The sequence below is a fragment of the Xyrauchen texanus genome, chromosome 33 (genome assembly GCF_025860055.1).
Source record: "Xyrauchen texanus isolate HMW12.3.18 chromosome 33, RBS_HiC_50CHRs, whole genome shotgun sequence".
NCBI classification, from domain to species: Eukaryota; Metazoa; Chordata; class Actinopteri; order Cypriniformes; family Catostomidae; genus Xyrauchen; species Xyrauchen texanus.
Genome location: NC_068308.1, coordinates 9,250,629 through 9,278,118, shown reverse-complemented (window position 1 = coordinate 9,278,118; position 27,490 = coordinate 9,250,629). Strand labels below are relative to the sequence as shown.

Here is a 27,490-nt window from a genome sequence, read left to right as displayed (position 1 = left end):
CCTGGATCTTACCAAAGAAACTCTTCTAAGTCAACGGAGTCTTGGACTATGCTGGGAAATGGAGTCAGATACATTCACCTTTCATGTCACAAAGTCTGAGAGGCCTTTCACTCGTCGTGGAGTGTTGTCTGTCGTCAACAGCCTTTACGACCCACTCGGGTTAGTGACACCAGTTACTATAAAAGGAAGAGCTTTACTGCGGGAAATATCTCATGACACAAGCGACTGGGATATCCCACTCCCTGAGTCCAAACAAGAGGAATGGGAATTATGGAAAAATTCCTTACAAGATCTGGAAAATCTCCATATACCACGTACATATGTCTCACTCTCACTTTCCAGTTCAAAGTACAGAGAGTTATGTCTGTTCTCAGATGCATCCAACATGGCTATAGGTGCAGTGGCCTATCTTCGAGTCCTTACTGAAGAGGGACTAAGTCATGTAGGATTTATTTTGGGCAAGGCTAAACTGACCCCTCGTCTACAGCCCACCATTCCACATCTTGAAATGTGTGCAGCTGTATTAGCTGTTGAAATGGCAGAAATAATACTTGAGGAAATCGATTTCGTTCCAGATGCAGTCAAGTTTTACTGCGACAGTAAGGTAGTTCTTGGCTACATATTCAACGAGACCCGGCGTTTCTTTGTGTATGTACACAACAGAGTGCAGCAAATCTATCAAAGTACGGTCCCAGAACAGTGGCACTTCGTACCAACAAACCAGAACCCAGCCGATATTGCCACCAGGTCAGTGTCTGCATCACAGCTTGCTAACACACAATGGTTTACTGGTCCAGACTTTGTTCCGGCAAACCACAAACCTCTCACAGTTCAACAAGAAACTCAAAAGACATTTGAGTTGGTAGTGCCAGAACTGGATGGAGAAATACGGCCTCATGTCGCAAGTTTTGCAACTCTCACTGAAGAAAGTTATCTTACTTCAGAATGCTTTAAACGTTTCTCTTCCTGGAAAGCACTCCTGAGAGCTATCGCACTGCTTATCCACATAGTTTGTTCATTCAAGCTGAACTCAAATACTCACACAAATGAATGCAAAGGCTGGCACATATGCAAAAAGGCCAGAACTCCTGAAGAGCTTTTAGCAGCCAAGCTTGTTATACTTAAATCTGTGCAGAAAGAAACATTCCGTGATGATTTCAGTGCCTTTGCAGAACAAAAGAACATCCCGAGAAGCAGTGTGCTTAAGAAACTCAACCCTCTGAATCACAATGACCTGCTTAGAGTAGGTGGACGTCTGAAAAATGCTCCTCTGGATCAGCATGAGAGGAATCCGATTAATGTTCCAAAGAAAACCCATGTCACAACCCTGTTGGTGAAACACTACCATCAAGAAGTGAAACATCAAGGTCATCAATTCACGGAAGGAGCAGTAAGGGCTGCAGGTTTGTGGATTGTAAATGGCAAGAGGCTCATCAGTTCCATATTGTACCATTGTGTAACCTGTCGAAAACTAAGGGGTAGATTTGCACAGCAAAAAATGGCGGATCTTCCACCAGAGCGACTGGACATGTCTCCTCCTTTCACCTATGTGGGACTGGACGTATTTGGCCCATGGACTGTTCTGACTCGACGCACTAGAGGAGGTGCAGCAAACAGTAAACGTTGGGCAATCCTTTTTACGTGCATGAGCACTAGAGCAGTGCACTTGGAAGTGATAGAGTCCATGGATACATCTAGCTGTATCAATGCATTACGTCGCTTCTTTTCTATAAGGGGACCAGCAAAAGAGCTAAGTTCCGATTGTGGAACAAATTTCATCGGAGCATGCAAAGAACTCACTGTCCAGAAGTATCTAAGTGAACAAGGCTGTTCATGGCAGTTTAACCCCGCTCATGCATCACACATGGGTGGTGTGTGGGAAAGAATGATAGGGATTACACGCAGAATCCTTGACAGTGTGCTGCTGGAAAACAAATCGATCCAGCTTACTCATGAGGTTCTATGTACTTTGATGGCGGAAGTGTCTGCAATAACCAACGCCAGACCACTGGTTCCAGTCTCCTCTGATCCAGAGATGCCATTGCTACTAACCCCTAACATTCTGCTCACCCAGAAGACTGGGTTTTCTCTTGGAATTCCTACCTGCAACTTCTCAGAGAAAGATATTTATGGAAGTCAATGGAAAAAGGTACAGACCCTTGCAAATCAGTTCTGGATCCGCTGGAGACAAGAGTACCTTCCCATCTTGCAACAAAGACGCAAATGGACTGAATCACGCACCAATCTTCAAGTTGGAGATATTGTTCTCTTGAAAGATAGTACCCTTTGTCGCAATGATTGGCCAATGGCAATAGTCACCCATACATTCCCAAGTGCAGATGGAAATGTAAGAAAAGTAGAGGTTAAAACGACTTCCCAAGGTACAACCAAAAGGTTCTACAGACCAATCTCACAGGTCATTTTGCTTCTTTCTAAAAAGGACTGAAATGTTATTAGTTATAGTGATGTCTAGTGACATCAGGCGGGGAGTGTTCTGTACCCGTTTCACAGTATGTGTCTAAGTTAATTTGTTCCGGAACTGCCATCTAGTGGACCTTAAAGAAACTACATGTTTTATAGCAGGAAGTGCAGCTAGGCACATGGCTGATTCATGTTGCTCCGTCTGAGTGTTTTATTTTTTCGTGGATAATCCTCATCAATCCTTGCTTTGGAAGTTTGAAGAGCTATAGCTGTAAGTTTTCTTTATGTAATTGCTTGAGTATTTCAAAAGTATATTTTGACATTAACATGTAAAGTTATTAGAAAGTGTAATTTAAGCATGTGACATGCTATCTTAAGTTTCAATGCAAATAGTGAATATTCTAGGAAATACACAAGTAATCTATTTTGATATGCATATGTGTTTGATATCAACAGTATTACGGTAATCTGTGTATTATTATTTGTGTTATTTGAAGCTATGTTTAGTCATGAGTCTAATTGAAGATTGTATTTCTTTCTTTTAGTTTCACTCTGATCCATCGTAATGTTGTGACATCAAGATTTAATAAATGCTAGAACTTCAACTTGCATTTTTATGATTATAATGGATGGAGTTTAACTTGCTGTCAAACTTCGAAAAGATAATACATGAAGGGAGGACAGTATAACACAAATCATTATTACAGTCACGATCCTGAGTGGAAAGATTACTTACCTGGACCTGCAAAACAGAGGAGAAGGTCTTTGCATCCTCTGCAACCCCACCCAGGTAAAGCGGCTTTGTGAACACAGGCGGATGGTCATTCTCATCTTGAACATCGATGAAGACCTTTGCTGTATTGGCTGCAGGCAAAGATCACAAATGCAATAGAAAACTATTATTAGAATGAAATAAAAAAAATTGTGATTTAAATTAGTTAAGAGAAACCCTACAGAAAATCCTATTACATCAAATCTGAGGTCAAAACTATGCAATTACCCTTACAAACAAGTACTGGGGTAATACCATGATACCATAATTATCATATTTATATACCAATACTATTAACATGACATTAACATGGTACTCCAAGGTGTACTTTAAATAATATCATGATGCAAACATGTTAAATGAAAAAAAGGAAGGGAAAAAAAATCCTCAAATCCTCTTCTATATTTCACAAATTAGTCAGAATATGGAACATAACGAAAGAGTTGTGCCAAATTAGGTAAGAAAATACCGTAACTGCATTAAATATATTGATCTCATGCATTGACAGCTGAATGCTTAATGATCCATGCACCAAAAACATTTTTGTAGAACAGCGCTAACTACTGTACAGGGGTGAAATAGTTTTTCATGTGTGAATAGATCGGCAGTTCGCCTTGCAATCTTTTCACAAATTGTATGTGTATTGGCCTTTAATCAGATTTTTGTCTTGTTTTCCAGTAAAATATCTAAACATTCTTAAAACAAGACAAGTTTAACTGAGAAACAGATGTTTATAAGACTTGTTTCCACAGAATGGGTCTTGAATTATTATTATTATTATCTTAATTTTGTTCTTGTTTTAAGCATAAATCTAACCAAATTTAGCTAGGCTAATGCTTAGAATTCGAATTCAAAGAAGAAGAAGAAACAAATTCTCTAATTATCTTACACAATTTATCTTTTTAATTAAACAGATTTTTTTAAAGGATGTTTAGGTATTTGTATTTGAAATTGATTACTTTGTTTTAATTTTGGCAATTTTTTGTTAGTTTAGAATATTATTCACATCACCAACCCATTCTCATGAAAAGCTGAAATAATAGTAAGAAATTGTAAAATCATACACTGGCAGCCAAAAGTTTCGATTAATGTAAAAATGTTGCTCTTATGGAAAGAAATTGTTACTTTTATTCACCAATTAATCCTTGACATTCTAGCTTTTAGTTTGACAAGATACTCAGGTGACATTTCACCCCACACTTCCTGTAGCACTTGCCACAGATGTGGCTGTCTTGTCTGGCACTTCTCAAGCACCTTACAGTCTAGCTGATCCCACAAAAGCTCAAATGGGGTTAAGATCCATAACACTCTTTTCCAATTATCTGTTGTCCAATGTCTGTGTTTCTTTGCCCACCGTAACCTTTTTTTTCTGTTTCAAAAGAGTCTTTTTCTTTGCAATTCTTCCCATAAGGCCTGCTCCCCTGAGTCTTCTCTTTACTGTTGTACATGAAACTGGTGTTGAGCGGGTAGAATTCAATGAAGCTGTCAGCTGAGGACTAGAGACTCTGATGTATTTATCCTCTTGTTTAGTTGTACATCTGGACTTCCACATCTCTTTCTGTCCTTGTTAGAGCCAGTTGTACTTTGTCTTTGAAGACTGTAGTGTACACCTTTGTTTGAAATCTCCAGTTATTTGGCAATTTAAAAAACCGAAACAGCACAATCTATACATTATTCTAAACTTTTTTGCACCTATACATTTTATTCCTATAGAGAAAAATAAAACAACCAATAATTTTATTAAGATTTTTACCAAGTTTAACCCCTAAACCAAACCCCAAAAATAACATAACATAACGTAACGTAACATAACATAACATAACATAACCATAAAGTTTAACTTTACCCATATCATAACCCAAACCATTATTTTAAGAGGATAATAATTTTTATGAAGGGCTTGGAAAGAGATGAGGGAAGCATATTACAGGTTATTGACATACATTAGTTGTTCACTGATGTTTCCTTTCTTAAAATGTTTTGGATAGGAGGCTACAGCTAAAAATGTATGCATTTATTGAATCAATTTGAAATTCTGTTTGTTGACTGGTTGGTGTCTATTAAAATACAAATCGTACATCTTTGTAGAAGCCATGTCATACGATATCTTATGATCTTGCCACCTTGCCATGACTGAGACTATGTTGACCAAAATTCATGTGACCAGTAAATCGGTCACCCTCAGATTTGCTCATCTGAAAAGCTAAAGTACATTTCTAAATGAAGCTGAGCAGTTTTCAGCACTTTATACAAGTGACCATCTTCTGTTGGAGTAAAAGGCTGAGTCATATTTTATGGGGCTACACGAGCAACAACATGATTTATCATCTGACAGACATGCCAACAGGGTTCCAGGGCCTTCTACTCATTTCTGCACAGTCACTCAGAGAGTAGCACTAAAGAATTACAGCACAGAGCAAAGTGACATGGCAAAAGAGCACTGCTGACCCACTGAACAGCAATGAAAGCCAACAAACGTGAATACAATTAGCATATGAAAAAACTGAAAATGAAACACCACATATTTGAAATAGTGAAACCGAACAATATCTATAGACGCCTCTATATTAGCTATTTATAGATTTATCTTGTTATCGAGAATCTCAATCTCAAATTATGATTTTCCATAAGCAACTCCACATAGAAAGCAATCGCCCGTGGGAAAAAAAAACACTCCAGCAGACTGGAAGTCAGTGTTTCAATTACTTAAAGGTGAAATTAAAAAGTAAAAATATCCAGAACAACATTTTAAGACACATAAAATCTCCCAGGTTAATAATGTGTGATGTGACATGTATGTTGTTAGGCTGGGCCTTGTATGAAATCTCTAGAAGGCGGCTCACTTTTGGACGGGGCTCGCAGGTTAGACGAAACCACCCTCATGGAGTCAGCTTCCACACGGAGGACGTAACTGCTGTTGTTCTCGTAGTCCAGTGGCTTAGCAGTGCTGATAACTCCGGTGATGTTGTTCACTATGAACTCACCTGTGAGGAAAGGAGAACAGCACATAATGAACTCTAGCATTGGAACTGAACACTCCTAAAGGAACGGCTGGGCATTTTTCACAATTTGATTGTTGAAATGTGTCGAACAGTAAATTTGGCATTATAACATTAGAGATCTACCATTTATAATAGACATATTTACAAGACTATTAGTGGGCAGGACTGCTTCACATTATTTACATCTGAGAGCAACAAAGAAACTTGGAGTAATACAAAATACAGAGCAGGATGTGTCCCTAACAAGACAAGACGAGGATTCATTATTTTAGGCAAAACATGAAGTGGAGTTTACTCCGTTTATAGTCGCTAAGTGATGTTGGCTTATTAATAAAGTGTGACAGGGCGGAGGGTGGGGCCGGAACATGATGCTACACACCCGGCCCCTAATCAGGCTAATCAAGTCTCAGAGAGGGATAAAGGCTGACTGGAGACTGCAGTGGGAAAGAGAGAGAGAGAGATTTACGGGCAGCTGTCTGACACCTGTGAGCATTTATCTTTTTGGTTATGTTCTTCATTCAAATATTATTTAGATTGTCAAGCTGGTTCTCACCTCCTCCTTTCCCTTTAACCCCTTTATATAAAGATTAAAGAATTCAACTAATGTGCAGACACAGGTGTCACATTATGTTAGTTATAAACAGTGCTGGGTAAGTTACTCAAAAAAGTAACTAACTACATATTACTAATTACCTTACTGATTAAATTATAAAAAAGTAATCACATTATTTATTAAATTACATTTACGTTTTCTAAAAGGTTTTGTTTTTGCCACTCAATTGAGACTTGTGTAAATACAGAGTAAATTCGGAGTAATTTGCACATATGGACCTTGCCGAAAACTTTCTGCTGGATTCACAAACGCTTCATACTCACTTGATTTGTTAGTAAAACGTGTATGTTAATGAATTCCAAACATTCGTAAATAGTAGGCATGTGCACCTTCATTCACAATTATCATAAACCATGCATAAAAACTCCATATAAGGAAGGCACCAGACTAGCTAGTAAATGCTGTTAACATCTATGAAATCATTTTTATGAAAGAAGTGCATTCACATTGTAACATTTTGATTTAGCAAGTACAATAGCATTTCAAAGAAAGTGAGGACTTACTGTCATCACAAGTTTTACTGTCATTAGAGGCTCTTTTGTGAATCAAACAGTCCAAGAGGTAAATAAAAAGGGTTTGACTTGAAGCTTCAGTGTAAACATTTCACGCCTGGAGGAGTATGTCCACAACCATTAACCTTTCTGGTTCAGTTTTACGCATCACCAGCATTATCTGGAATCTTCTTGGATAAATCATGATGGAAACAGTACTATACATCCCTTGCAACTGGAAGAATCTTCAGAGAAATTAATAGAATGCCTGAAGAAAATCTTTGACTGGAACGCTGTAAGATATTACAGATTTTCAAGCTATACGACAGCGTGCAGGCTTATTTTTTTATTTTATTTCCTCGTTGTATTGTGTACGTACATGACCACGATGTGTTTATTTATGAGTTTAACAGCATTAGCATTGACCATACATTATCAACTAAATATGTTTTACTGATGCCTATACTAATTTATGAAACCAAAATTATAGAGCTCATATATATAAAAAAGATGATAAAATAAAAAAAAAAATACATCCAACTAGTCATATAAGAGGGAATTTATTTTTTGAACACAAACTGCATCTTTTCATTAACGTTTCACCCCACATCAAGTACTTCTGCTGGAAAAACAATAAGCAGAGTTGGAGAACATATAAATATAAAAATAAATAAATAAATGCAAGCAGCAAAGAATCATTTCTAAATAAGTATAGGCTATGGGTTTAAAAATAAAACAAAGCTTTTACTTTCTTTTTTTTAATTTACTAATTCATGCTATAGCTTAAGGAAAATTTTACAAATAAAATGTTTTAATTACTTAGTTAATTTCACTTTTATAAAAAATGAATACCTGAAATAACACAACACGTCCGGATGTTTACACAGGACTTACTCGGGAGCATGTTTACATTTTGTTACTACCTACTAACATTTTATGAAAACATTCATAAATCCAAGAATTTACATCAGAGCGGCTTTATGAACAATTTACACAACAATTTATTCTGATCGTGTTTCATGAATGAGGCCCATTGAATCCAAAATAATGTTTTGAATGGTCTCATATGGAGTGCATGCCCTTTAGCTGTCAGAAATGAACAGATTTAAATATTGAACTTATTTATGTTTAAAATGTATTCTACATAAGTAATATATTTTGAGAAATATGAGTAAATGGAAGTGGAGTGCAGTTCTAGCGGGAAGACCAGCAGGTGTACATCATCACATCATTAGCTGGGTAACTCCTAGCCAATCGCATGTAAGCCAATGCTTTATAAGTCCGCTCACAATCTATCACATTGCTGTTTCGGTGTGCTAACACTGCAACTAGACGCGCTTCAACTTCTCCAGGCCACATATAACCAGTGCACAGCACTTCTCCGGAAGCCCGCCTTCCCTTTCCAACGACGTCGTTTCTTCATCTCAACTTATGCCAACATCAAACCCATGGGGAGTAAACAACCAGCAAACCCGGATCGTCACCCATATCTCATTCACTCAGGAGATCTCTCTCAATCGCATTGCACAACCCGGTGCGGAAGGAGCGCTCACACCGCGAATCCTGCAAAATCATCGGCTGAGGCAGCAGCCTGCTTCCATCAGAAATAAGCTAAGTCATTTTCATATCCATCAAATGCATTCAGATCTAGTCATGGGTCTAGACCTTCCGTTGCCATGCTACCTGTTCATCACAAAGTTGCAACGCTGCCTGTTCATCATAACGCATTCGCATCACTATCAAAAGCCAGTATTTCATGTCAACAGCGCATTCACTTTCATAGTATGGCAGGCAATCGATAATCTCATGAGGGTAACCCGGTCAAGGTTCATTCACTTGTCATTCACAGTCTGCATGCCCGAGCATTCCCCATCGGGAAATTAAGATAATTATTCAGGAATATCATCATGTACAGTCAACGCTTATCATACGGGCTCTCATTACTTCATTCAGTAAGATTCCCCCATTTTGCGGCCGTCTTCGCCCAAATCACGTAACGGGCGCGTTCCAATCCAATTCATCATCCCTATGCCCTACTCACTAGGAAGACCGAGCCCACGATTTGAGCATTCCGAGGGAGCATGACATCACAGTTTCACCTGTTGATGTGTGCCCCCCCTTCCCGAGCACCAACCATGCAAATTACATACCCAACTTAAATGTCTGTATCTACTGGCTCCCCTGGAGTATGGACACAGTTGTAATATCTTTTGAAAGAAGACACCTTGGGCTTCACTTCTCAAGTTTCAGAATTAATATATGTTGTTAAAAAAAAAAACAAAAAAAATAAGTTTTGGACTTTGAGATGGGCTCATTCTGTTTAGAAGACTTCATATATAAGATAATATACAGTTTTACAACAGGAATGCTGCTCAGATTGCATAGTCTGTCGAAGAAAGACGATGAAGTGTAATTCTTCCAGGCCTGATCTCATGTAAACATGGAGAACATATCAAGATTTATAATTACGTACAAAAGTGCTACTGAACGTTATAGAATGAACTCTGTCACGGACAATTGACCCAAGCAGGCTGAACTGGATTCATCTGGCGATCGGTATTTCATAATAAGGTATGATATAGTTTTTGATATTGCATGTTGTCATCCGCACTTCCGGCACAAATAAACAAATTGCTGTTTCTGGAGGACTGCTATCATGCAACAGAGATCGGATATCAACATCGAACACTTAGACCTTCGAAAAGACAAATAATCTGTTATCATTAATGGCATATCCATGCATGCATAAATCAGAATGCAAATATATTAAATGTAAGCAGAGTGACTTCACTCCCGAGTGCAAACAAATACGTACCAATGGGTTAATATAGCCTTCACCAAGCCTTGTGAAAGAATTTACTTTGTTCAGTACAACATTCGATGAGGTTCCCAGAGCGCCTCCAAGGGCACATTTACGCGATCCATAAAAAGCAGCATTTTCTTACTCCAGACGTACTTCCATGTTCTCATCGCTAGCACCACTGTTGCGGCGCACCTCTGACACCTAGCGGTAGACTCCGCACCGCTTCCCTTATTCATCAGATTATCTACCACCAGCGTAAGGCATTTCGCTATGATCAGGTCATACAGCGAGTAATTCCCATCTCATGGCATACTTCCATTTTTTATCATTCAGGCATCGTCAAAGAGCAGAAATTCGTTGGCATGTCTTGACAAATCATTCACTCATTGCGGTCAGACCACTACAGCAACAACTAATCAGAACCAATATGATCGACAGCGTAAATGCCTGATCATTCACTCATCGCGGACAGACCACTACAGCAACAACTAATCAGAACCAATATGATCGACAGCGTAAATACATGTTTAGGCGTGCGTGTATCTGGTCTCCGAAATATGTCAGAGACAATGGTAACTTGGCGTCGAATCAGCTACCAAGCACATTCGGAGGGAGATTTGCAAATATTCACAAAATATAAAGTGCGATACTGCATCTTCAGGTCGTAAAGGTGGGACATGAACAGCCGGAACTTAACCATGCTCGAGAATCACATTCTTGAAGATGATTCACAAACATGCACAATTTTGCATGTTTTGGGCACACATCCTTCAGAAACTAAACTGTCCACTGCATCTTCAGGGCTCTATGCCGGGAGTACATGAATCAGGATCTTCATATTCCTGAAGATCCCGATTCATATCAACACATTCACAAAGCAGTCTCGTGCAAGATGATTTGCACAAACATGCACACATTTTTGTATGTTTTGGGGCACACATCCTTCAGAAACTAAACTGTCCACTGCATCTTCAGGGCTCTATGCCGGGAGTACATGAAGACTCTCATGTTCCTTTTACAGCCAATAACTAAACTCTCATGAAGCTGAGACATTATTCTTCTCAACGTATTTGCTCCAGCTTGAGGAATAAGAGGGGAGGAGAGAGAGAGAAAGCGAGAGCGAGGAGAAAAAAAAACTAAAACAAAAACACCCACAACTAGCCACGTCTCTAGAATTCTAGACATCACACACATTCTCTAACCATGCAAGCTTCACCCCTAAAGAAACATGACAGGATCAGGTCTATTTTCACGTCGTTCCCTGGTCAGTTTGGGTCTCCTAACGCAATCTCCAGCCCCATCAGGCCACCTCAATTTTGCCATGCTTATCATTCCTCAAGGCCACTCCGCCGTTTTTCCACCTCCTCACACTAGCTCATTCCATAGATAGCCTCTCCTACCCACCAATCGATGATGGCTGGCGAGAATTTCCGGACGACACACCCCTATTTCTCGGACATGGCTCCCTCCATAGGATTCAGGGGTTGCCGTCTAGGACCATGGTTCACAGGGGAATGGCCAGAATTACACTTTCTTCAATATAGCTTCCTACGCTCCAGACGCGCTCTTCGTAAGTAATCCCATTGCTAGATATTTCATAATTGAATGTATTTAACAAATGTTCTCGATCTACAATCCCAGACTCGATGCGGCTCAGCAGAGGGAAGATAGAAATGACACCGAGACCCAAGCTTCAAATCCTTCCTCGCCATTCGTAAAGCACTTCATCATACGGTCCAGCAAACAACCTTCCCCTCTATCCTCCAATGAAATGGTTCTTTACCCTATATGGGGTAAAATATATGTTTGAGTTCAGAAATAGGAAATACATTCCCAGAACCACTGAAGCCTCGTTCCGCGATGACACAGCAAGCTACATCCACAAAATAATTTTAAAATAGGCCTTTCTTATTCCACACCCATCATCACGGCCAGCGTCATATGGGTTCCCTCCAGAAACTCAAATGCATCGTAGTCATGCGACAATTCCGCAGTCATTACTACAATCAATAAAGTCTGGCCCTCCTCGAACCATCATGTCCCCTATGAGATGTCTGACATGGCAGAGTATTTCCTGTAACTTCATCATCCCAGCCAGACACATTCCCGGGTTTTTCAACGTAGTCTCTGACCCCCTCCCTCACTTCGCAGGAGTTCCACAGACCAGCTTGACAGGCACCCTTCGAGGTATACTGGAATCTACAATGAAGATGCTCGGCCACTGCTCTCCCCAATCGTACCTGAAATAGTCAACTTGACCCAAATCATCAAACAAGCTCAACTCCACATCAGCCATAAGTTCTCATGCATATCTGGTGGTGGTTGGTGGCTCTTCCCCAGCTCATCCTTGATTCAATTCAAGCAAGCTCACCGATCGCAAGGTCAGCACATATCTATGTCCCCCCCCTCGCCGGGCTTCCATAATATCAAGCACAGTTCCTTCTCATAGATATTGCTCAAACCAGCCGCCCTCGCCGGAAGCTCGCACCATAACGAGATGGCTTTCAACAAGGTATGGCACGACAACATTGTCATTATCATATGCCGTTATGTATGCTGTTCACTCTGGAAAAGATAACCATCAAACAACTTTCCCTCGTCGGAGGGTTTTCATATCAAATGTTTTCTTTCAACGAAGGGACCGCACGCAAGGTCGCCATTATCGTATGGCTCTACACACGTTGTCCCCTTCGGCAAAGATACCTCAAACAACTTTCCCTCGCCGGAGGGTTTTCATATCAAATGTATTCTTTCAACAAAGGGATTACACGCAACGTCGCCATAATCGTATGGCTTTACACATGTTGCTCACCTTTCGGCAAAGATACCTCAAACAACTTTTCCCTCGTCGGAGGGTTTTCATATCAATGTTTTTTTTCTCTTTCAACGAAGGGACCGCACGCAACGTCACCATTATCGTATGGCTCTACACACATTGCCCCCTTCAGCGCAGACACCTCAAACAACTTTTCCCTCGCCAGAGGGTTTTCATACCAAATATCTTTCAACGAAGGGACTGCACGCAACATCGCCATTATCGTATGGCTCTACACACGTTGTCTCCTTCGGCAAAGATACCTCATACAACTTTCCCTCGCCGGAGGGTTTTCATATCAAATGTCTTCAAAGAAGAGACTGCACGCAACGTCGACACTATCGTATGGCTCTACACATGTTGTCCCCCTCGGCAAAGATGCCTCATACAACTTTCCCTCCACGGAGGGTTTTCATATCAAATGTCATTTATCTTTCAACAAAGACATGCACAGCAATGCCGGCCTAAAGCAAAGATTCTGCTCAACCAGGGGCTCTCGACGGAGTGCCCAAAATCACACTTGAGGACAAAGAGGAAATGCACAGGGTTGAAATCAAACTCGAGAAGAAAAAAAAAAACTGCTTTCCCATCGCAAAGGCATCACACAACCACGCCAGAGGTATTGCAAATTTCATGTCAAATTCTGACGCTCGCATCTCTTAATTCCTCCTCCAGAATGAACGCCCAACACAAGACCTGGTTCGTACCAAACTGGATCATCTCTTTTGGGGGTAGTATACTACTTTCTCTCTTTTTGGGGGTAGGCTCCTCGCCCCTGCCTCCTATCTCCGGCAGGACATGACGGTTCCGGGTACAACTCCCTCGGACTGCCGGACGGGGCCTACGCCAAAGAGAGAGACATCACCTCCCATTTTACATCTATCAAATAAATGGCATCTCAAACTTCACTCAAGCCTGCATGTCTTCCCGATAGAAATGGAAGTGGAGCATAGTTCTAGAGGGAAGACCAGCAGGTGTACATAATCACATCATTAGCTGGGTAACACCTAGCCAATCGCACGTAAGCCAATGCTTTATAAGTCCGCTCACAATCTATCACATTGCTGTTTTGGTGTGCTAACACTGCAACCTCCACCTCCCCACCACCACCACCAGTTGAGCCCTGTCCCGCAGGGGGGTAGGCTCCTCGCCCCTGCCTCCAATCTCCGGCAGGACATGACAGTTCCGGGTTCAACTCCCTCAGACTGCTGGACGCCCCGTCTACGCCAAAGAGAGAGACATCACCTCCCGTTTTACATCTATCAAATAAATGGCATCTCAAACTTCACTCAAGCCTGCATGTCTTCCTGATAGAACCAAAGTTATGTACTAAAAAGTAATTCATTTACGGTAAGTGAAGATCAGGAACTGTAATCAGATTACAGGAATTTAAAATCTAATGTGCTACACTATTTTTTATTTTTGTCATCATTAAATTAATTACTTTGTAACCAGATTACTTTGCACTGGTTATAAAACAAATAGATCTAAATCTAAATTCTGATTGGATGTGCAGCATTTGAAGCCGTTTTAAAATGCTGATAGACATAAACATACATTAACATAAACATTAATGAGCCAAATTGCTAATGAACTATATCACTTGGTTAAATAAAATCTTTATTTAAATTATGATTATATACATTGGTGTCTACACTGTTAGTTTATAAAAAACTCAGCTTTGCTTCATGCCAGAGAACACTTACACCATGATAAATAAAAAAAAAAGGTTATATTAATGTGAGACTAACAATGTATTTGTCATGAATAACTTTACATTTTGGTTTGCATTGAGTTGCATTGGAATCAAATTTTAATTAAATACCTTTCATTCACTGGATTATCCAAATATCAGCATTACAACATGGTTATTTAAAATATAAAGAATATTTGATGTTGAATTTCCAGCATTTCCGTTGAATTTCCTAATTGTACGAGACATATCCAGCTGCAGACCCTCAGCACCACCAGTTTCAGAACCCAAGTTTCAGAACCCAAGTTTCAGAACCGCCAGAACCTGAAGTGAGGGGCGGAGTTATTGACAATGAGACAAGCATGGCGGACAGCATGGTGAGTTGTGTAACGTTTTTGACATCATGTTGTGAAAAATTATCGCATATATTAAGTTCAGCGTTTATCTGCTAAATATTTAATTTGTACATAACTTTATCATCTTAATGAAGCTTGTCATACATTCGATACATTTTTGCGTGTTGTAAATGAGCCTTGCGGTGACGTTTTGAAGACATCTTGTGAAGGTGTTAAAGTGTTTGTTCCACGTTCCTCTGTTATATGCATTGTTTGTGAGTTAATGTTACCTTATAGTTGAGTTTTTTTTTTTACGTTGAGATTATTGTGTGGTGCTTTCATCTCTTGTAGAGACATTTCGAATGAATGAAGACCACAAGGAAAAGGCCCATAACAATCTCCTGGAACAGTCAGAAGCTTCCAGAGAGCCCTTTCTATTTCATTTTGTGTTCAGGGATGACATGGAGTTATTTTAGCAAGAATGTAAGGACAAAATGGGCCTGAGAGTGAATTCCTCATTTGATACATTTTAAGTTTAATTTATACAGGATTGTCATGATAAAATGGGCCTAGGGGTGAATTGGTCATTTGTTGTATATATTTTTATTGTTTCTTTTAAAATTATGCTGAATTTTCTCTCTTTTTAGTTTTTTGACATGTTTTATTTTACATAAAGAAAAATGCATGCTGCACATGTTCTTGTGAAATAAAGTATATTTTATATAAAATGCCCATAAGTTTCAAGCATTTTTTTCACCATCATGATCAGGAAGTAACTCTCATAATACAATGAAACGGATAACTATATACAATTATATTACACAAGATCAATGTTTTAAAGTGCTTATTGTACTGTACCGTAAAGAATCATTATAACATAGGTATAAAGTATGATGTTTCGTTTGTAATAAAAGCAAAGTACTCTCCAAAACGTTAGGTGGCGCTACTCGGTTTCGAACGTAAGCTCCGCCCCTCACTTCAGGTTCTGGTGCTGGTGTTCTGAAACTGGTGGTGCTGCGGGTCTGCAGCTGGATACTATTGAATTGTACCAGTGTCTTAAAACTCATTCCTAACCGTTTCCATACACTGTATCGTAATGCGCTTAGCCATATTAGGATTCCAGGTCCAGAATGACCCTTATTCCAAGTCTCATTAGCATTTATAAAGGATTAGTTCTGATCTCGGGTGATGTCATTGTATTAAACATCTTGGATTCCAGTGGTTTGAAGTGTGTACTGATTATCCTTCTCTTCTCAAGCTTGTGCTAATGAAAGCAGCCCTTTGATTACAGATCTACACTGCTTGATCACTCTTAATGAGAATGTACCAAAACGATTTGCCCATATTTTCAAACCAGTGCCAGATGTATTCAAATGTGAGAGTATATGAATTAATCACACTTATGATGCATACCTCCATCGTCTTACTCTCTCTCTCTCTCTGATGACATGTGGCACAAGGAAGTACACTGCTTAAAACAAAAGCCTTCTTTTACAGAGCTTTAGACAACTCAGCTGACAGCCACCTTAGATATGCCGTCTATGAGTCTGTGGCCTTTCCTTACGCTGTGCTTGAAGTCTTTCAATCTGTAATTTACTGAATTACAATAATATCAAACTCATAAAATTCCAGTGTGACATTTACCCGCAATCTTATCTTTTTGTGCTTGGTGGTTTCCAAGAATGGAATAAACGTCTAGAATACTGTAGTAACCCCCAGGGAACGAGATGTTGTGTCAAAGTAGAAACACTAGGAGTCTCTCTTGAGAGCATCGGTTGCAACTGAACTTGAGAAAAGGCCAATGAAAATTTGTGAACAGAATTTGCATGTCCCTCCCCCAGACATACGGGTATAAAAGGAGGGCGCAATATGGCTGTTCATTCAGGTTTTGCACTGAGGAGCAAGTTACAGCGGTTGGTACATTGTAAGAGGTACACAACGTCTCGTTCCCTCCATCAGGGAATGGGTGTTACAACATTAACCTAGACTTTGCCCTTCTCAATCGACAATTTGTTGATGTACTGACACTAGAGGTCCCTATCCAATAACGCCACAACACTGAACCGTGTTACCTGAACTGCAGGTGCAAGTAAGCTATTGCGTGCCAAAGGAGCAGACCGCATCAGGCTGCATGTAACCTTCCCCAACGCCCCATAAGACGTCATATAAATTTTAGGTTCCCGGCATCCCTGAGGGGGGGAACAAGCGATATGACAAGCATGAGAGCAGGCCGCGCCAGCAGCTGCCTTTTCACTCTCTATGTTTTATCTCCATAGAGTGTTACATGCGGCTGTTGCCATCTGCCCCGTGGAGACCACATCCTGCCCAGGCTGGGGAGGTCAACATGTGGCAAATACATCACATGGGTTTACAAGCCACGCATGGAAGTGGCACAGTGGTAGATCCAGCCTGGTGAGGGAGGAGCTGTACAAACACAGCGACCGGGGGCAGAGAGAACTGACCAAGGGAGACGTGGGTCCACCAACAGAAGGACCGTTCTGAATATACGACACAGCGGTTTACCGTGATAACAAACACCTGTGGAGCACCTATTCCAGAACAGAGTAATTACTACCCATAGTGGGTCTGGTCGGGAAATCCTCTGCCAAATTCGTGAGCCAGAGGGCTAGGGAGGAAGGACATCCAGGGAGCGCGAGTTTGTGGGCTAGCCTGGGAGTAAGAGTGCATGTGTTCCCTAAGAGGAGGGGAAAGGCGCTATGCACAAGCGGTACACCCGGTCAGTTGTTCCATATTACCGAGTTCTACTTGCTTGGACCTGACAAAACACCAGACGAGACCAACTCAAACTAGAGATTATAGAATCTTGTAAAGGTATTGGGTGTTGCCCAGCCCGCCGCTCTGCAATTGTCTGCGAGAGAGTTGGCCAGTTCCCACGAGGATGCCACACTCTTCATAGAGTGTGCTTGAACCTGCAAGAGAGCGGGTACGGCCTGGGTCTGATAAGCAAATTCAATGGCATTGAAGGCCCAGTGGGCAAGCCTCTGTTTGGAGACAACGTTCCCTTTCCGCTGTCTACCAAAGCAAAAAAAAACTGCTCGGAATCTCTAAAGCTCCGTGTGTGCAAAGTACGCACAGGACACAGTAACGATAAGGCTAGGTCTGCCTCCTCCCAGGGCAGCGCTTGCAGGTTCACTACCTGGTCCCTGAAGGAACCTTGGGCACATAGCCCGGTCGGGGTCTTAGGATGATATGAGCATATGCAGGACCGAACTCCAGGCATGTGTTGCTGACAGAAAACTCTTGAACGCTTCCCCAACCCTTTTGATAGAAGCGATTGCAATCAGTAGGGCCGTCTTCAGGGAGAGGGCTTTTAGCTCAACTGACTCTAGCGGCTCGAAGGGAGCTCTCTTAAGGCCTGTAAGGACCCCAGAGAGATCCCATGAGGGGAAAAGGCATGGCCTGGAAGAATTCAACCTCTGGGCGCCTCTAAGGAACGTGATGGTCAGGTTAGGCATCCGTAAGGACTTACTGTCCTCTGCATCGTGGTGAGCTGATATAGCAGCTACATACACCTTCAAGGTGGAGGGAGACAGCCGCCTCTCCAACCTCTCCTGCAAGAATGAAAGCAGTGATCTGAGTGCGCACCTCTGCGGGTCTTCTGATCGGGAAGATCACCATTTTGCGAACAGACGCCACTTTATGGCATAAAGCTGCCTGGTAGAGGGAGTTCTGAATTGGTTGATCGTGTTTACGACAGCTGGTGGTAGGCCACTTGGAGGTTCCAGAGGTCTGGGCATGGATGCCAGAAGGTGCCCCGTCCCTGAGAAAGAAAGTCATTCTCCTCAGGGGAATCCGCCAGGGAGGGGATGTCGTGAGGATCATGACATCCGAGAGCCAAGTCCAACTGGGCCAATAAGGAGCCACTAAAATGACTTGTTCCTCATCCTCCCTGACCTTGCACAGCACCTGTTAAAGTTGGCTCACTGGGGGAAACGCGTATTTGCGTAGCCCCCGGGGCCAGCTGCGTGTCTGTCCCGAGGGAAGCCTCCAATAGGGAGTACCAGAGCGGGCAGTGGGAGTTTTCCTGAGAAGCAAACAGGTCTAACTCTGCTTCGCCGTATTGGTTCCAAATCAGCTGGACCACCTGGGGGTGGAGCGGGTGGTTCGTGGGGATTTACCTGGCGAAACCGTGCTCGCTTAACACCCCAAATCACCTCCATCACCAGCTGCGTTGGCCTCAATCCCGTGGAAAGAAAGCGCAATGCGGCTAGAGTGGCGTTTCCTTTCAGAAAGGAAAGCCATGACCACAACGTTGCCATGGTCAAATTCTTGCAATCCACAAATGCTGCCTCGGTGTGATCGTGGCCCAGACACATGAGGCAGCATCTATGACCGTCAAAAGCGGAAAGATATCTGCCCCATCCAGGTACTACACAAAGGCGGAAAGGCATCTTCAAAAAGACGCATCTTTAAAAAGATGCTCAACACCAATGTGTACTCCTTTAGAGAAAATTATCTTTAGAGGTTATTTGCTCTTTTAGAAGTGCTGTCGAAGCGCCCAGGGGCGTAGACTGTAATGGCGTGCAGAGAAGAGAAAAGCTGCTGGTAACATGCAGTAAGATCCAAGCAAAGCTCTGCAGAGGTGAGTGGAACAGTAGTGGAAACGTCAGCTTGGTGAACACACAACCACTCGGCTCCGAAGAAAAAATCTGAATGAACAGCCATATTGCGCCCTCCTCTATACCGTATGTCCGGGGGAGGGACACTTTACTACACTACGTACCTGGATATATGCCCAGGTATAAAGCTTTTCTCCACTTTCTCCAATGAAAACATTAGATGAATTACAGCTTTAAGTTTCACTAGAAAATGTAAACAAATGTCTCTTTTTTAATAAAATAAATTCTGTTTACAGCCTGTTCTTCATGTATGGTAACAATGTAATGTTAATTGTGGAAGGCACTTTTGTGTAATCAATAATACGCCTAATTTGCAGAATTAAATTTCTGTGCCTGGTTAAACTGGATTGTGAGATGTTAGTAAATACATATTTTGCATCTTATTTCAGTGTGCAAAAGTGATCAGTGAATTTACCCCTCCAAGTAACTTTTTATCAAGCCTCTATTTTATACTGTAATCTATTTCTGTTAGTGATATTGGCCTGAATCTTTTCATTAGAGCTCACACTTGTAGAATTGAGGCTATATAGTTGAATGTTCTACTCACCGCCTTCGTTTCCTTCAATGATGGAGTAGACAATGGTCTGGTTTATGGCAGCTGCCAAGATGACTCCAGTGACTGTTCCCACGGGGGCATTCTCACTGACCGGAGAGAACCTGCACACATATTAAATATTGCATTAATAACTGTATACAAGAAGTATTTAGTATTTTATTAATTTTAATGGGGACATAACATGGAAAACAGGACTGGCATATTGACTGAGTTTGTCTACTTTGAAGTAAGGATAGGTATTTTAGTAATTTGATCTGCTTGAGTTCTCCAACATAGTACTGATTACTTTTTAATTGCTTTTAATTGGCAATGTATTAAATACATATACATTTTGTATACATGCAAATTACTGTTTTTGGTCATTGCATCACAGCTAGCATCATGAGTGTTGAGTTTTTAACACAAAGTGTTAAAGGTAAAAATAGTTATCTTCAAAACAAACAAACAGGTAATTCAGAAATGATCATGATTTTGATCATTGAGTATTCCACAACTTGGCAGGGACATTGCTACTCCTATAATAAGTGAAGAGGTTAGCCAACCATAGCAGAGTTTATTTGCATGTAGAAGTCTTAAAGGAATAGTTGTCCAAAAAGAAAATTCACTCATCTTCATGCCATCCCAAATGTGTGTCTTTCTTTCTTCTGCAGAACACAAACAGAGATTTTTTAGAAGAGTATCTCAGCTCTGTAGGCCCATACAATGCAAAGAAAGTTTGACCAAAACTTTGAAGCTCCAAAAAGCACAAAAGCAGCATTATTTTAATCCATGAGACTCCAGTGTTGTCTTCTGAAGAGATCCAGTCTGTTTTAGATGAGAACAGACTAAAATGTAACTCCTTTTACTATAAATCTTGACATCTAAGTTTCCTGGGTGATCACGATTTCAAACTCAATTACACTTCCAAGTGCCATCTAGCATCCTGCACATGCGTCAAGCATGGAAGTGTAATCAAGCTTGAAATCATGATCGCCAAGGAGACTCTGAAGTCAAGATTTATAGTAAAAAGGAGTTACATTTTGGTCTGTTCTCATCCAAAACCGATTGGATCTCTTCAGAAGACATGGATTAAAACACTGGAGTCTTGCATTGTATGGACCTACATAGCTGAGATATCCTTCTAAAAGTTTGTGTTCTGAAAAGAAATAGTATGAGGGTGAGAAAACAATTACAATTTAAATGTTTTAAGTGAACTATACTTACATACCAGTTATTCAGACCCTTGCTGTTTTAAACTCATTTGAGCTTTAAAGAAATGTAGTCCGTCATTACAAAAAAAAATACACTTACCAAAATTAATCAATAGGAAGTTAACCAGAGCACAGTGTTAATTGGGCATCATATACAGTTGATAAACTAAGAAGAATAAAGAATATTAATTGAATGAGTGTAGAAGTCCATTGAGCCTGACCTCACATAAACCAGATGTATAGTGTAATATATTATTGAAATAAGTTGTTGCTTCTTTGGCACAAACATATGTTAGACTTTAAGCCACAGTGGGTGTGGAGAACAGTATTTGTCATGAAATTATAAACCCTTCCCTCAATTAAATTTGATCACCAGAGAATGTGGCAGGGCGGAGGGCGGGGCCGGGTCGTGATCATACACACCCGGTCCCTTATCAGGCTAATCAAGCCTCCAATAGGGATAAAGGCCGACTGTGGAGGATTGTGCGGGAGAGAGAGATCGTTTACAGACATGTTTGTCATGTGTGTGTTTGTCTTCTGTTTAAGTTTTATATTAAACTATTATTTATATTGAAAAGCCGGTTCTCGCCTCCTCCTTTCCATTGAACGCCTTTACAGTGAAACAACATTTTTGAAGAATCTTTATGCAGCTCTAGAAATCTTAATAGCAACCACGAATTGCCTTCCACGAAGGTCCAAAAAAACACCATTAATTAAAATTCCATAAATTTGTGTAAGGAACAGACAAATTTAAGTAATTATTCACTGATAATGATAAATTCTTTAAATTAGACTTTCTGTACAGATATGTGTCTCAAGAAAGGTCCACACATGTTAAATGTCAATAATGAGTACTTCATTCTACTGTTATATTGCTCATACCTCTTTCAGACAAATATAAGCACTGAAAGTACACTAATAAAGTCAAGAGTAATTTTGTATTTTCCTCAAAGCTCACTGTCAGCTAATAACAAGGCTGCAGCCTCTCAAAACCTATAGCATGTAAACATGGAGATGAAAAGTGTTTTTCTCTAATCAAGCACAAAAACACTGGCAAAAAAACTCTCAAGGACAGTTTGAATACCAAACCATATAAATCCTTTTGCTGAATCATCTGTTCCATTCGGTAACGTATTCTGTACATTGCGAAAACAACCTTAATCCTTTATTATTTTTTGTACTCAGGCTTAGAGGCTGATTTGTGTCGCCTGGGTTGCTGCATAGAAGATAAACAGTTTTTTGCTATTCAGGGTTATTCAGAAAGATGATACCTTCCATGTAATCTCTCTATCCACACCACTTTTAGGAAAGCTACTATGAAACCATATGCAATTAATTAAGCTACACCACAAGCTCCTGAAAAGTATCTAACTATATTAAAGCTATTTAAGAGGGGGCAAACGCTTATAAATATAGTGAATATCAGGGCTATTTTTCACAGAGGGAAGTTGTGACTTGTATTTCTATAATGATAAGATTTACAGTCACATGTCAAATTGTGCAAATGTGTTCCCTTACAACTCAGTACACTTGAAATTGCGTGCTAATGCATATAGGGAGTGTCCTTTCACACAATCTAGTTGAAACCTCTCAAAAATATTGGCTATGGTGTTTGACAGGAGTTGTGTATCCTTCTAAAGCAATTGTCTATTGTATATTGTGTGTGTTTATATATGTGTATACAGTATCTCACAAAAGTGAGTACACCCCTCACATTTTTGAAAATATTTGATTATATCTTTCCATGTGACAACATTGAAGAAATAACACTTTGATACAATGTAAAGTAGTGAGTGTACAGCTTGTATAACAGTGTAAATTTGCTGTCCCCTCAAAATAACTCAACACACAGCCATTAATGTCTAAAGCGCTGGCAACAAAAGTGAGTACACCCCTAAGTGAAAATGTCCAAATTGGGTCCAAAGTGTCAATATTTTGTGTGGCCACCATTATTTTCCAGCACTGATTAACTCAACAGCAAGTGTGGTTGTGTTCCTGTTTGTGTCACTTGTATCAAGCCCATCATGCATCTACTTTTCAAACAATGGGTGAAAAGTTCACTGCAGCATATTCACTTTGCTTACTTGAAGTCTATATGACAAAATATTGTGTTGTTAAACATGTTTTTGTGCATTTTAAAATATTTTCCGCAATTACACGCAAAGAAATAGGCTCAATGCCGAACCTCTACAACGTAGCTTTGAATACTAACTTGTTAAAATATGTGCCAAAATAAATGCGCACTGCTTTTACGAGTGGTGTGAACCCGGCCTGATTCACACAGGACACAGTGGGGCTCAACCAGGCACGCTTGTGAAGCTGGCTTACTATGTTTGCATAGATAATAGAAATAATCCTCACTCTTGCTCTGTTCTGACAGCGCACTAATGGTCGTGCCACCCAAGCACATCCTCAAGTGTTAGAAACTAGTGAGGTCCACTGAGCCGGCAAACTCATATCGACTTGAACATACCAATGTCATAATTTTATCCAACCATATTTATTTACCCGGGACATGGCCTATGTCGTTCAATCAGAACTAAACTGTATTAAATCCAAAAGTTAAGGATGAGCCAAGGGGTAACTTTTAACTTGGTTTCTGTTTGTTTGATGTAAGCTTTTCTGATTGATAGTTTAAAATGTTGATATCGAAGTGGAAGCAATTCCAAACCTTTGGCCTCTTCCCATTCAGACATAAAAGATGATTGTCATATCAAAGTTTGTGTAAATCAACAACAGATCACGGGCGTCTCATGTAGTCTTTTGCTTTGATGATGTGAAATGGTCGAAGTCTAATCCCCCATATTGTATTCTTTGATCTTTGTCTTTATAAAATGAGTAAAAACAGGCCTCCAATAGCAATACATAACAGATACCAGAACATTTAATCATTTTATTAAAAAACATTATATGCTTGAATGCAAAAACATTTACATTTACAACACCAATTCCAAAAATATGGGAGAGTATGTAAAATGCTAATAAAAACAAAAAGGGGGATTTGTAAATTATAATTTACAACTAAACATTATATGATGTTTTACCTTATACAATTTTTTTATTTTTATGTATAGTTATTTCAAATTAGATGATTGCAACATATGCCAAAAATAGTTGGGACAGTCAAGTGTTTACCACTGAGAAACATCACCAATTCTTCTAATAACTCTTATTAAGCATTTAGGCACTGAAGACACAAGTTTAAGTTTAAAAAGTGGAATTTTCCCACATTCATCCATTATGCAGGTCTTCAGCTGCACAATTGTACGGGGTCTTAGTTGCCATATTGTGTGCAACATAATGCACCACACATTCTTAATTGGGGATGGTCAGGACTGCAGGCAGCACTGCACTCTCTGCTTATTCGGCCAGTATGTGGTTTGAAGTTGTCCTGCTGAAAATTCTGTGATGTCCCTGGAAAAGACGTGCTGGATGGCAACATTTGTACATATCTGTCTGCATTAATGGTGCCCTTACAGATGTGCGAGTTACCCATGCCATGGGCACTGACACAACTCTGGCCCATACAGACACTGGCTTTTGGACCTGGTGCTGATAATAGCTTGGATGGTCCTTTTCCTCTTTGGCCAAGAGAACATGATGGCTGTGTTTTTCAAAAACAATTTGAAATGTGGACATATCGGACCAAAAACACGGTTCCACTGTTCTACTAAGATGCGAAAAGCCCAGAGAAGTAGGCAGCATTTCTGGACAGTGTTGATGTAGGGCTTCTGCTTTGCAAAGTAAAGTCTTAAATTGCATGTGTGGATGGTGTTGACTAACAAAGGTTTACTAAAGCAATCCCAAGCCCATGTTCATGTTCATGATATCCATTTTAGATGAATTATGTTTTATAAAGCAGTGACATCTGAGGGATCCGAGATCATGCGCATTCAGAAGTGGTTTTCGTCTTGCCCTTTACCCACCTAGATTTGTCCAGATTCCTTGAATCTTAACTATATTGTGCATCGTAGAGGGTGAAAATTGTACAAGTCTCGAATGATCCTTGCTTTGAAGGACTAGGCTGTTTTTGGAGGCTCCTTATACTATGACACAATTGCCTCACCAGTTAAACATCTCCTGTTTCACATTGCATTGTTATTTTAACTTGTCAAATTGTTATTAGTCTTAAAATGCCTGTCTCAACTTTTTTGGAGTGTATTGCAATCATCTGATTTGAAATTACTGTACATTAACCTCTTAACTGGCAGACCCACCTGAGGGACAGAGTGGGCACAGCTATTATAGAGTTATCCCTGGACATTAAAGGGTTAACTATATGGTAAAACATCATATAATGTGTAGTTGTAGTGTTTTCAATATAGCAAAGGGTGAATATAATTTACAAATTGCTACTTTTTGCTTTTGTTAACATTTTTCATACTGTCCCAAAATTGTTTCCAAATTGGAGTTGTAGGAGGAAAAAAGGTTCTTTCTGAATCAAAGCCAACCATCTTTGAAATCCCTGTGACGAATTCCCAAAACGAAGAATATCTGGCAACACAAATGGATCTGATCTTATTGGCATGACATTTTGTATACCATACACACATATCCAAATATACAATGTTGTTGTTTGCATACATGGCATGGCCAAATATGTATCTTAAATGCTTCTAGATCTGCAGGGTTATAATTTTGGCCTATGATAAAGAGGACTACAGTATCTGATTTCAATGTTATATATTTATAAGTTTAACCACTACAATCCAATAGCAACATGGCTTGCAGATGAACAGCATCTGTCTCTTCTATATACAGTATATACTGTAAATATGCATTCCCTGAGCACTTTATTAAGAACATCTACATATTTATGCAAATATCTAATCAGCCAAACATGTGACAACAGTGCAATGCATAAACTAATTCAAATATGGGTCAGGAGCTTCAGTTAATGTTAACATCAATCATCAAAATGGGGAAAAATGTGATCTCAGTGATTTCAACTGTGACTTGATTGTTGTTAACAGACGGTCTGGTTTGTGTATTTCTGTAACTGATGATCTCCTGGGATTTTCACACACAACAGTCTCTAGAATTTACTCAGAATAGTGCCAAAAACATCCAGTGAGTGTCAGTTCTGCAGACGGAAACACCTTGTTGATGAAAGAGGTCAACGGAGAATGGCCAGACTGGTTCGAGCTGACAGAAAGGCTACGGTAACTCAGAAAACTATTCTGTACAATTGTAGTGGCGTACACATACTGTACGTATGTCCAATAAAATGTAGAATGAGAATGTCCAGTCACTCAAACCTCCTGCAACCAACTAGTAATTGTAATGCTGCTTTCCATTCAAAGTTGTATGTCAGATATTCCTACTTGAGAAGATGACGTATAAGGAAACAAAACTGCAATGCTCCCGTTAGCTTAGCAAACATTCGATTGTCAGAGATGTCTCCTAGCAATCAAACTGACAAACGATGCAGTAATGTTAGTGATTGTTCTAAAGGTGTATGATTGTCAAACGAAAGTATAATTTACAATGTTTTTGAATATCTGTCTCCACACATTTTTTTAACAAGTTTTAGTATCATGTAAATGTAGAAACTTGACAATTGACAATATGATTTAATAAAAGTGAATGATTGTCAAATTGACTCCCTGGATGCTGACACATTTGCATGACTTCACACTTCCGAATGAGTTTCCAAGTTCGAAGTCCGACTTCAAGGGGCATTCAATTGCATTAATTCTTGTAGTTGAAAATTCCAACATCACAAATTAAACAGAACTCGGCATAAGTAACAAATAATGTTTTTTGTTGGGTAGCGACATAAACTAAGTCTAGAGAACACAACATTGACCTCAAAGATGAATCACAACTTTACAAACTTTGATTTGAAGCAAAAAAGTATATGAAAATCTGAAAAAAGAAGTACATGGCAGAATTTTCTTCTTGCAGCTGGTTGCCCTAAACAATTGAAAGGATCCAGTATCCAATACTGACTAATTAAGGATAACACTTAGTGTGGTACTGGCCAATTTTGTAGTTCTTATGACTGGTAAGAGGATTAGTATTAAAAAATGATTTTCAGCTAACATGAAAAAAGGAGAGAGAGAGAGAGAGAGAGAGAGAGAGCAAATATACATTAATTCATAAAGGTGCAGCATTTTAGCAAACTGTAAATTAACAGCGACCAACCAAACCCAAAGC

General features: G+C 39.9%; 1 protein-coding gene across 1 annotated transcript in view; it reads right to left on the bottom strand.

Moving 5' to 3' along the window:
• The window catches only part of LOC127627230 (protocadherin-15-like), a 505,252-nt gene that overhangs the window by 76,116 nt on the left and 401,646 nt on the right, over window positions 1-27,490 (bottom strand). The window contains exons 25-27 of the mRNA XM_052103574.1: window positions 20,133-20,242; window positions 6,037-6,177; window positions 3,158-3,285 (exon numbers count right to left, since the gene is read on the bottom strand). Of these exons, the coding sequence (XP_051959534.1) occupies window positions 3,158-3,285; window positions 6,037-6,177; window positions 20,133-20,242 (379 nt within the window). The remainder of the gene's footprint in view (window positions 1-3,157; window positions 3,286-6,036; window positions 6,178-20,132; window positions 20,243-27,490) is intronic.